Here is a 12,757-nt window from a genome sequence, read left to right as displayed (position 1 = left end):
AGAGATATCCAAATTAGCATTTTTGTATCATATATTAATAATAAACTTCTAAAAATATTGAAAACTATTTCAGATGTTTATATTTATTTAAAATTAAAAGTCAGCACTACTAGTGACATTTATGTATCTAGATGAATATCTCTGGTACCTGTAAGTGATATGTTTGTGTTGCCATTTCTGTCCTGTTAATGCGTAGCGTTTCCGACGAATGTTAAATTTGGAGCTGCCTCTTGTTTGGTCAGGCACACCACATCGAGGCTTCTTCATCCAGCTGCAAGAAAGAGCACCACATAGTTAAAGCAACATGAAAGGAAAGTCATAACCATTGCATACTTTTTTGAAGTTACAGTACGATCAATTTTGTGTCTACATGTAACAATGACTAACAAAAGGAAGAGTTATCAGATGTATAGTTTGTGGAACTTCATTGCAACCCATGACATTCAGAAACCAACTTCTTTTTCCTAGTTATTTTTCCTAGTTTTCTTTTGCTACAACCTCTGAACAAAGACTTCACAACTGGACAAGTCTTTCACAGTGAATAATATATTTTGATTCATTCAAGGTAATTGTGATCTGTATTACTAGCTTGCTTGGTGAAGGTGAAGTTAAAGTATATACACAAAGATTTGGTGAAATCATTAGTTTCTAAATATTTTTTGTATTCTGTGATTCTCCTCTTTTGTCACATTGTCATGATATTTAAACAAGCCTTGAGTTCTTTTAATCAAAGAGCCCAGCAAACTGCCAGATTATTTTTTTTAATTCAAGATACTGAAACTGCTAACTTTATGACACTATTTAGTTCTTCTACCTGATTCTCTTTCCACACAGTGAAGAGTATCTCCTTTCAACTGTAAACTCGTAGTGGAGACATTTAACTCAAGAATTCTGCTTAAGAATATTTAATGGTCTGAAAAAAATCAGGCTGAAAAGGTCTAAATCACAAATAACAAAAATTACTATTGCAGCAGCACCATACTTTCCACAGACGTGCTCAATTTTTAGTGGCCTACAGTATTTCCATGTTTTCCAATATTTCAAAAACTTTAAAACTGACATCATTCCAAATATGTCAAAATTAAGATAATATCTAATTCAAAAGCGTGAATTCAACAGCAGTATCATTGAACTGTTTCTCACTTGTAGTGGAAGAGATTATTTCGTTTGAGTAAAAGCAAACAAAACTAGGCTGCAATTATTTTATATGAGCTTCAGAATAATTTATCAACAGGAAGACAGTAAGATTAAAGACATTCGCCGAATAAGTAAAAGACAAATCTCCTCTGTTATTTTTCCAGTTCATTTGACTTTATTTCTATCATGCCAAAAAATTACTGATGTAAAAGCTGTAGTTATCCAATGGTATTTACCACAAGAGTAGTCATACCCTGTATTCAGTCTTGCATGAATGAATTTCTGACCATTAAACTGGCCTTTAAGCATTGTTTCATAAATAAATATACACACAGAAGTTGTAGGTATGTATGACTGGATGACAGAAAAGTCATATGAAATGTCATCTGAGAATGTAGACTCCTTTTAATACATGGACTGGATTAGAAACTCAAGAAAACAACCAGCCAACCATCTTTCACCTCTTCCAGTAGATATTCTTAGTTCAATATATGCAAAATGAAGAAAACCATCTTGTTTTGTCCAAAAGAAAACACGGAATATTTGCAGTACAAAGGAGTAGAGAGTGTGTGTGTGTGTGTGTGTGTGTGTGTGGTGTGTATAAAAACTATACAATCTAAAGAAATAATTGATTTTTCAGTTCTGTACTCAAGGAATGAGATTTGCATTGTAAGTTTCATGCAAGAAAAAACATATTGCATACTGAATGCATTTTTAGAAGTGGGCTAATCCAGTCGAAATCAGGCACACACATTTTCGTATGTCCATGTGTAGAGGTTTAAAAACACAGCCAGACTTATAATACTTCATATATGCTGTAGCTATGGATATATAGCAAACTATTGTTTAAATGCATAAGTAGGAGTTAAGCTCACCAGCCTGTGGGATAATACAAAAATTTAGTGATAATACCAAGATGGCACTGCATCCCACTTGCACTGATAAAGACTATAGAAGTGCCTGCAAAAACTTTGATGGATGACACATCCATCAAGTAGTACAAGTTGGGAAGCCAAAACTTACTAATTGGACTGTCTGAACTGAAGACACTGAGTTCAGTTACCTGTTTCGAGTAAGAAACAAAGAATGATTTGCTCTAATTTCTAGTCAGAATAATTACAAAGTATGAGTGGAACCTAAACCACTATTATTTGTATTTGCAAGGAAGACAGTCTTCCTTCCCTAGTGTCTGCAAAGACAATACTGCAAAATCTATAAAACTTTACCCACCAGTATTTGCTGAAACACCCTGAAACTTTACTTCAGTTTCCTCTGGTTTTTTAAAAGAAGTGTCAATTCAACAAAGTAGATGTTAGCAACTTCTGAGATGAAATATTATTGAAAAGTTTAATTTGCTCTAGTAATAAAATGAAGGAAATAAGCAGATCTGAGTTACAGACCAAAGGGCAGTTCTATTCTTAGTAAAATTATATCATATTTACACTTCAGCAAATGAGATTAAAATTGGCTCAGCTCTCAGAAAACTTTTAGACACGTTGTCAGTAATACTTTTTCGCAGTGCATGTTAGATCAGCATGCAGTTACCATGCATTTTAATGACAGGGTATATTTAAATTATGCTGTTGAAACTGCACACACACATTGCAGAAAAAGACATATAAGTAACAAAAGGTCTGTGTTCTCACCTTAAGGTGATATCACTACATCAAAAGAAAGAAGCAAGGAATAAAGCAAAAACAAAAAACTATTATATTTTGTTAGAAACATTGTACAAAAATATCAAGGTCTTGTATAAAATACATAATATATCACTTATAGTCATGTTGTTTCAAGGGCAATGGCTAAATCAATTGAATTAGGCCTCTCCCCAAAAAAGTTTAAATTATTTAGCTTAAGTGATGGAGGCCTATTTTAACAACAGATTTTGCTCACTGGCAAACCAGGGGCAGATAAGTGTAAATATTCCAAGTTGTGAATTTAAAAAAAATCTTCTTCAAAGCTGTTATTGAAATAATCTCTCAAGTTATGTCAAAGGTTCAATACTCTTACAGAAAATAATGTTAGCATAAAATATTTTATGCTTAAGCTTTAATACAATAAGTCAAGAACACTAGGTAACATGGATTCAAAATTCAACATTTTATTATCTTACTAGAACTACAGACAATCCATTTTTAACAAAAAAAACATAGCCCAAAATAACATATTATGATATTCACAATTTGTTCTTGCATTGATTTTGAAATGGCATGTACCTATCAAGAACATTATGCTTGTATTCTTATTGGTTTGGCTGGTCAGGGAATGTTCCATGTTGACCTGCTGTCTGGCCCACTAATGTTCTTAGCTGAGGACGGGGACGGTGGTTCACAAAATTATCCTCATGTAAAATTTAAGGATTCAATTTGCAGCTGAAGACTTGGACTATCACCAAATCTATCACCTAGATCTTAGCTGAGCTAAGTTTAGTGTCAGAATTTTGAAAAAAAAAAATTACATGGTTAATATTGGAGTTCAGACTTTCTAGCACAGAACTGAGGCAAAACTGCAACAACTTCTGGCATGTAATTTTTTCTTTTTTTGATTTGTATTATGTAAAAAATAATATTTTAAACAGTAATTGTTCTCACACTGACTTGAAGAAAGACTTCTCAATAGTAACTATTAATGCTCATGACATTTGGGGATATTTAGTATGTAATATGCTCTTCCATCTGGGCAGGAGTTGACAAATAAAACATTAATTTCTATTTTCTTCCAAATATACCTGGTTTTAAAATAATATGATCAATTATGATTGGAGTATATTTTTTTTTGAAATAACTGTTTTTCATTTAAAAAAGGTGAATACTCATAATATTTTAATACTTTGCCTCTCTTTAATCTGTTTGGTTCTGAACTTGTAGAAATGTTTTATGCAACAGCCCCTCAAAATCAATATTTTATCAGTACTCAATAAAGAGGCTTAATTCTGACTAATGTACTCTATATGTAGACTATGTCACATGAAATTCCTCTTTTAGCTCTATTAGTTTGAATCTTGAGGAGGTATATATGTCAAGAAAATTAAAACAGTTTAGACTAACAGAAAATCTGAAAATATTAAAATAAAAATATGCAGCAGAACTGTAATGATCTTCCAGCAGAGAGCGAGCTGAAGCTGAACTTCTCATAACTCAAGCCAGTTGCCTAACCTTATTTTGTTCTTTGGGGGTTTAGAGGAAGAATCTCTGCTTTCTTAGTTTCTTAAGCCTTCAGAAAAAACTATTGGTCTAATGTGGAATCAAAACATTAAAAACCCTACCTTTGATTAAATGCCCATCCCACCCCACCCCCCGACCTCGGCCCATTTATCCCTAATCAAAACTGCTGCTTAGGCTGTATAATGTTTTTGGTGGTGGTGATTGGGTTTTTTTGGGGGTTTTTTTTGGCAGAGTTATAGCGAAAAAGAAAAATTAAAGGGAGAGTCCAGCTTGACAGTGCAACTTGACTTAGTGGCTGGAAAAACTATAGACATTTACTTAAGGAAACTACTGAATAGTACCCTTAAACTTCTTGTGAGGATAGATATGTTTTGTAAACATCTTTTCCCTACTGTACTCCGCTATTACAGAACTTTACTGATAATCCTCTAAGTAATAGGGAGCTGTCAAAGAGTGATGTAAGATACTGTATTTCACCCATGTTACTGACAAGGATTTGTCTGCAAGGCTTCTCACTGAATGTTTCCTGATGGTACAAGACCTTATGTATAGCTTTTGTACAAAAATATTTACTAATAAAAGAGACCACTGAGTCAATTTTAACAGCTCAAAAATTTACCGTTTACCCTTACTCTATTACTGATAATTAATATATAAACAGTAGAGATCACATATAAATTTGATTACATCTTAATTATAAACTTTGAAGTAAACTTGGTTAGAAGTTCATCTGAGCATTAAAGTAAGTACATTTGTCATTTATTTATAAAGGATGTCATTAAAGTAAAACAAATGTGTTGTTACTATTGTATAGATTTAGTCGGCATCCTATACACAACCATTCTGTCTGTATACCAAGAAGTTTGTAATGTAGTGCTTTAAACTGCCAGACATGTTTTGGAAATAAACTCGTATAGCAGTTTTAAGAAAAGACCACTGGTCTTTTTCTACTTAGTAGGTTTGGTTTAGGGATGTGAAAGACCAGGATGGCAACAGTTGGTCCATTTTCAGAAGTCTCCATTTTAATGAATCATTGACTGTGTTTGGTAATATATCAATGAATCACAGAAAATACTGTGGCACCCCATGAAAATGTCACTGGGTATTTTCACTGGGTTTGCTATTGTCATGATATTCAGAATGTCCCTCATATTTTTACGCCATTACAGTGATGACTCTTTCTGCCACTCACTCTTCCTTATCCCCAGCAATAAGAATGAATTGTGGTTTTCAAGACACTTGGGAAACAAATTTAAAAATACAGCAAAAACAAGTGAGTGTTAAATGAGTAGTAGGGGGAAGATGAACACTGTACATATTTATGCATACCAAAATATTCATTGAGGGATTATCTTTTTTTTCAGAGCAACAAAATCCCCCCAGGAGACTTTTGATGATCATGCTGCAGGACTTAATTTCTCTGTTAATATCCCAAAAGTTGGTTCCTATCAAGTTACTGCTATAACTTCTTTTAATTGTTTGTCCTTCTGAAGATGAAGAGGCACATCATAATCTCTCCTCAAGACTGCTAGAGAAGCAGGTAAATCCTCATGTACAAGATGAGAACATATTATTTTTATGAGGCTCCTGCTGTATTCTTTGTTTTGTAATCCAGGCACTGTTTGTGATCATAACATATTAATCACAGAGAAACAAATGGTAAACTGTCACATATTTCTGACCAAATGAGTATATATACTTCTGTGTAGATGAAAGAGAAAATCATTTTATACATTTAAAATTGAACAAAAAATTGAAAAAAAATTTAATTTCTTTTTTCTATAGTCATGTCTCCCAAGAATATTCAGTGGTGTTAATTGATGGTGACTTAAGGTAACAAAGCCACAGTTTAGTTTAATGAGTTGGTTTTGGTTTTTTTCTCAACACCAATGCAGGTGTGACAAGTCTTTAAGAATCAGTTTTGTTCCCAACTTGGTTAAGTTAATGAAACTCCAAATGTATAAGTAAATGAAGAATTCATCCAGCATGAATTTTATGTACCTAAGAATTGCCATGCTTTAATATATCTGTGTAGAAGAAACTCATGCATCAAAAGGTTTGGAAGGCTGAATATCTACAAGATTGTAAAATTAATGTTTTGGACTGCTGCATAGATTGATTCATTTGTCTCTTACATAGCAAAAGAAGTGAAGACAACCTTGCTGACATGCTGGCCAATGCCCAGTTTAGCAAACATGAACCACTTCCTTTGCAGTTAAAGTTTTGGTTTGGTTTGGTTCTTCTCACCAGGCTAGCTGATACTCTAAGAGTACCTAAGTATCTAAGAGTATCTAAGAATCTAAGACATCTAAGAGATGTCCCCTGCTTTTCCTTAAGTTATCAGTTAACTTCTCTGTACTGTACTCCTAACTGTGAACATACGATTTTTCTTTTAGTGAAATATACTGCCTATTACAAAGCTGCCACCAATGTGTCTTTAAAAGGCTACTAGTGACTGGTATAGCACCTTCTCCTCAAGGATCAATCACTGAATCTGTATAAAGAGCCAAAATCTCTCTACCCTGCAGATTGGATGATAAACATACTTTTGATCATGGCTCTCTCTCACTAGGCATTTACTGATATTGCACTGCATGTTCTAAGGTCCTTTAACTTCCTAAACTGAGGGATGTGTGATCAGCTCACCTCCCCTTAGGGCAGCCCCAAAATCTGCTTTGCTTTATTGCTTTTCAATGCAATAATGCAAGCGCCAGTGGAATAAAATGATTTTTCCAATCCTGCCAGCATTTTGGGTAGCCTCTTCCCTAAACTCTAAATGATAAAAAAATCATTCATGTCAGTTACTTTACAAAAAAAGAATAATGAAAAATGACACATCAGGCTAGGGCGGGTAAATGGGAAATAAAGGAGTATTTCCCCCCCTCCCCCCCCCTAAAAAGAGTTTTAGAGAAGTAGCAGAAACATATTTCAATAAACTAAGTGTTGGATACGTAGTGACAGTACTATTTTGTTATTGTTTGCTTTCCAAGAAAAGTAAATTTTTCTAAAAACACAAGATAATCTTTACTGTGTTTTAACTGGAATGAGTCCAACAAGCACATCAAATCTTAATCCCAGATACATTTTCTTATTTGTGTTCTAATACTCTGTTTTGTTTTGTTTTTTTCCTTCTACATTTTAAAAAATTGGCATAGTATAGAGTTGTTTCTAAGTGTCTTTCAATACTGTTTCAGAAAGCTTCTCTGTGTTCAGTCTGTCCGTAAAATCAGACACTGCTGGCCTTACACAACTCCAGAACTACGAAGGGCATGCAAAACTAATCCAATTTTACTGCATGTTAAAATGACCACACCTGTTTTTTTGCTACTGGAAGCTATTAAATGAATAGGCCCAAGAGTGTGCTACATTTTTTTTCAATGAGGGTAAGAAAATTGACACTAAAGATTTTCTGCAAGAAAAGACTCTTTCCACTGCGAACATTTCTTGAATTCTTGCCGATTTGAATAGTTTTTTCCACTACCACATTGATAACCTTTTGGCCCGGCCCTTTCTTTAGTTAACCCTGAAACATTTTCTTTACAATCATTTGCTCAAAGGCAGACAGCAATTAGACAGGTGACTACCTGCTACCATGAAATACAGAAGATAAAAAAAGAAAGACAAGGAGAGAGAGAAACATTTTATCTCCCCACCTGAAGCTGGAACACTATTTGGATATCCCAGTTACCATGCTTCATATGTTATAAAGTTTTTCCAGTTCTATTTTACCCTGCTTGAAACAGAAAAGTCAAGAGCAGTTCAGTACTGGTTACTTACTCAATTGTGTTCCTGTCCACTTTTCCTGTCATATTAATGCCATAGAACTGCTGCATGGCAGCTACAGCTGATTGCATGGTTTCTGCAGAGCGCAACACCGACATTCGGGGGTCAGTTGGTGGAAGGTAGCCATACTTTTGTAACCATACCTGCAATGACAAGTGCAATGGCTATTAAACAGAAATGAGAGGTAAATAAAATGTTCCTTAGTAATTAGTTTTGTACCATATATACTGAAACTTCTAATTCAACAAGCATAAATCCTGTTGGTTTGGGTTGGTTTTGTTTGTTTGTTTGTTTCAGAGAATAAATTCTTTGGGGCTTTTATTTCATCTCCTTTATTAAAGATTCTGCTATTTTAAGACTTACAGTGTTTTCTACCCAGGAGCCAGCTCTATTTATTATCTGTAACTGCCTGCTTCAATTATTTATTTAATGTATTTATTTGAAGTTGAAATTTAAGCACCTAACCCTCGCTCTAGACACTTCAAGAAATTTTTAAATCAGAAAAAATATAAAATCTATAATATATGCCACATATAATTGACTATCCACATAGTACATAATAATATTCATCAACTACCACAATAAACCCACAATAGCTCTCACACAGTTATACTATACTGTTATCATCTCAATGAATATGAAAGAGAGGGTGGGGAGACATTTAACTTTCTCAGAAGATTATCAAAATCACATACTTATAGGCAAAGCAGGCAGCCAGGACATAGTGAAGTAGCAGTCTGTCTCCACTTACAGGAAACTCCCTGATAGAGGCTCTTCCTTTTTAAATCAAGATGGATTTAATGCCAATTGTTTATGTTCTCCTCTCAATTGTGTAGAAGTGAGAGGGAGAAAGCATGATCCAAATAACTGAGAGCTTTATGGATTAAAGCCAGTATCTTAAGAGCACCTGTAAAAACCCTGTGAAACATGCTGTCCTCTTGAGGCAATGTTTCATAAGTAGCTTCAGTTACCTTAATGGTTCTAAGCGTTCTCAAAATCTAGCCTATACAAAGCACAGTGTAAGACCTATGAGGCAATGAGAGCACCGATCTTTAAAAATGTCTTAGCTTCTCATTTAAGCACTGGAACTATCACTAGAATGAAAGGGACATATCTTGCCAATCTACAATACACAGTTAAATTGTATTGCTGCAGCTTCACTCTCTGAGTAACAAAATACTTGTAATCCCATAAATCTGATCTTCTGTTCTATTAAAAAAAATTAATAATTAAAAAGTTAGTTCAGCCACATCTTTCAAACGTATCACGTCCCAGATCACAGATTCTGAATCATTACATTAATGAATGTTACCCACCCACTCTCCCTTTACAGTGTGTTGTAGGCTCTGTCTGCCTCATACAACACTTCTGGGTTTTTTATCTGTTTATACACACTGTTTATACAGAGTCTAACACCAAACTGGTGTCTGCAGTTTTCAGCCCCAAGTTCAGCTTTCAGAGTCCACCCAATTCAGTTCTGTAGCAGATTTAACCATGTTGGTGGTGCACTCCTATTTTATAGACCCAGTGAAAAACCTCAGGATGGATGAATTCACTGCTGTGGTTCACTTTACTAACACTGAACACGTATTACAGGTGAATATTGACTCAATGTAAATAAAAGATCAAACTGGCAATAAAGATAGGGGAAATCTTCAGGTTGTAAGTTCAGATATTTCTGATTTAAACAAGGTTTACCTTCCCATAGTGCAGTTCAGACATGATCTCAACAATGTGAGCTCTGCAAAACAGGAAGATACAGTACACACAGAATTAAGACCCAGCCTAACCTATTTCACCTTCATACTCTCCATATACAGGAGCTGTTCAGAATAAGAACAAAATTGTGTTTGATAGGAAGATGCTCTTATTTCCAGTATAAATTAATTGCTACAATCAGTACCTGCATCCAACTTTACACACTCCTGATTTCTTGCACTCTTCAGCTTCAAGGGTGAGCTTGTGAACATTAAGTTTGTGCTAGATTTGGATCATCACATAAATAATTTAGTTTATGTGTCACTTTGCACAGGAAGTCTGCTTTTCCTTCCATTATTGGAAGACAGCTCTGAAAGGCCAGCTAGAGCTGGAAGGCTGGCAAAAGAAATGCAATTAAGACCATGGAAGTAAGTTTGACACAGAGGGAGCTGATTTCAGTGTAGCATGTAGAATCCATTTGAATTAATATTTACAATGGGTATATTTAAGAATGGGTGATTTTGAGATTGATCTTCTCAAGACAGTGATATTAAAACAAATTATCAGTCAAGGAAGAAAAACAAGCATGTCACTGTTGTCTAAAATGATGCCACCTTCTTCCCACCTTCTCAGCATGAATTCGGTACACAGACACAGAGAAGGGTTTTTCATTAATCTCTTTTGGGTGCTAAGGGCACATGAAATTGCTTGGCAGACCTGTGAGGCCACCTATCACTACTCAAAACCATCCTCACTGTGGCATAACTGAAGGAAACAAGAGGTATAGGGTTACAAGTAACCAAATTCATCAGGAGCTAAACCTTCAGATATCCATATTAGAAAAGCTATCAAAAGAGAGAAAAAATATACGGAGTATTGCTCATGGGAGAAGTGGAGTAAAGGGGACAAACCGGAATCTAGTCCCACTGCAGACACGGAAAAGAGAGGTGGCTCAGAAACAGCAGGAGACGACAGTGTAGCTTTTCCCCATCTAAAAAGACTTAAATACAAATTCAATACAGGATGCTTGATAGTCAATTCCTATCACTGAACTAAGGAAGTAGACTACCTGGGTCTTCCCTCAGCCTTCAAAATAGCAACTAGAAGACACAGTCAACATACCATGAAGTCAGATGACACTCTGAAAACAAGTTTCATTTTTTGAAAATTCAGACAGTTTGACCTACAAGTTTAGTAACTGGTGAATGCTTGAGAGCTAAGGTTCTGTCCTTGTGAGAAAGGATCACAAACCAAGGTAAGAGACAACAAATCTGGTTCCTATTGCATTCCTCAGATTCCTAGTTTTCTATTAACAAATTTTGAAGAACCTTGTCTCAGTCTGCCAAATACCTGAAATATGCCTCTCAGATTCTATTATGCATAGTCCAAATGCTGGGAACTATGGAGGAGAAGCTTAACTTAGTTAAATCCAAAATATATAGGTGGGTAAAACACCAAAGAGGAAAAGAAACAAAATGAGGCAAACACAGAAGGAGAACAAAAGAAATTTTCTCACATCCTCGTCATTTTGAGGCAACCTATTAAAGAAATTATGACCACAAGAATTTCCCCTTCCCTCTCTACTGAAATTAGATGTCTCTGTGCCTTATTGCACTTGAGCAATGACAATGCAGCGCTGGCAAGCCATCTATCATCCTGGAATATATCACTGGAACAAGGAAATAGTGAAGTAGATCCATCTAACATGTAATGTCTTAGGTACTAAGACCGTTTGCATAGACTCCAAAATCAGTGATGTGTCCCATTCCTTTAGACAGTTTTGGAAGATAAAATACTGCTACCTTAAGTGAAGTTTTTGGGCAGGCCTTTCTTGTCCTGCAGCAAAATGAAAGCCATGGGAACCTCTCATGGTAACCTCAGAAAAACACAGCTGGAAGACAATGAGTTCCACCACTTCCCTCTCTATTACAGTGCTTTACTATCCTGCTGCTGTTAAGTTTGCCATCGAGTTGAATCTACTTTACTATAATTTAAGCCTCTAACTTCTCATTTTACCTGCTGCTGGTGAGGGGAAGTGATTTTCCTTTCCCCACTGCAGCAGTCTTTTATATATTTGAACTCTCTTATGTGAGTCACTCTTTCTAATATTTTTAAATAAGCTAAAGAAACCTCTTGCTTAATATTATTTCATTGTCCACATTAACCTCCAGGAAGCTAGAAGCTAAAATGTATGTTTACTAAGAATCTGCTTGCACTAATTTGTATGTTAGTTCCCATTGTTAGCCTATTAACAAACACTGGAGTTCAGTTGACACGCAAGAGTAATTCAGAAGAACACGGACACTCAAACACTTCATTTTGTTTAAAAAAAAAAAAAAAAAAGAAAAGAAACAAAAACATAAATAAATTAGCTTTTTTTTTTTTTTTTTTTTTTCCTCACTAATTGAACTTCAGGGCTAATGCCCCATTTATCTATACATTTTAAAACCATAAAACTATGCTTTACACATTTTTTTTTTCCCACCAGAAAAATTCCTTCACCACAATTCCACCTTCTCTTTTCATAATTGTAAGGAAAAAGATAAACAGAATCCATTGGTGATGAAAGCTGTAGAGATGCTAGGAGTTTGTTGGGGACCTGCCACTTTTGCAAGAGTCCACATAACCTGTAAGTGCTCAGCACATGAGCTGTATCACCTTCCAGATTTTGGACGTCATTGACTACAAGCCTAAGGTTTGGGGGGTTTCTGCCATGATGAAAAGAACTTTCATTATGCTTATATGGATCATCTGTCTATGGAATAGATAGCACTTTGTCACATGTCTGTATGTTTGTCTTCTCTAAAGGATAAAGCATGGGGTAACTTAAAGTGTATTAAATACACCAATGGAAGTCAATCATTTAGATCTTTGCTAGTTTGGCAAGAGGGCTTTTAAAAACAGTATGTTGACACCACACTGTTACCAAGATCAAAGAAAACCCATATATCATCATTAAAGCTTAAGCAAAAACA

The 12,757-nt window shown here is 35.1% G+C and overlaps 1 protein-coding gene across 1 annotated transcript in view; it reads right to left on the bottom strand.

The window, feature by feature from the left end:
• MMP16 (matrix metallopeptidase 16) overlaps positions 1-12,757 on the bottom strand; it is a 187,622-nt gene that overhangs the window by 88,505 nt on the left and 86,360 nt on the right. Inside the window, exons 2-3 of the mRNA XM_074898760.1 lie at positions 8,079-8,227; positions 149-271 (exon numbers count right to left, since the gene is read on the bottom strand). Coding sequence (XP_074754861.1) covers positions 149-271; positions 8,079-8,227 — 272 coding nt within the window. The remainder of the gene's footprint in view (positions 1-148; positions 272-8,078; positions 8,228-12,757) is intronic.

This window comes from Athene noctua, chromosome 2 (assembly GCF_965140245.1).
Source record: "Athene noctua chromosome 2, bAthNoc1.hap1.1, whole genome shotgun sequence".
NCBI classification, from domain to species: Eukaryota; Metazoa; Chordata; class Aves; order Strigiformes; family Strigidae; genus Athene; species Athene noctua.
The sequence above is the reverse complement of the archived record's forward strand: the minus strand, read 5'-3'. Positions and strand labels throughout refer to the sequence as shown.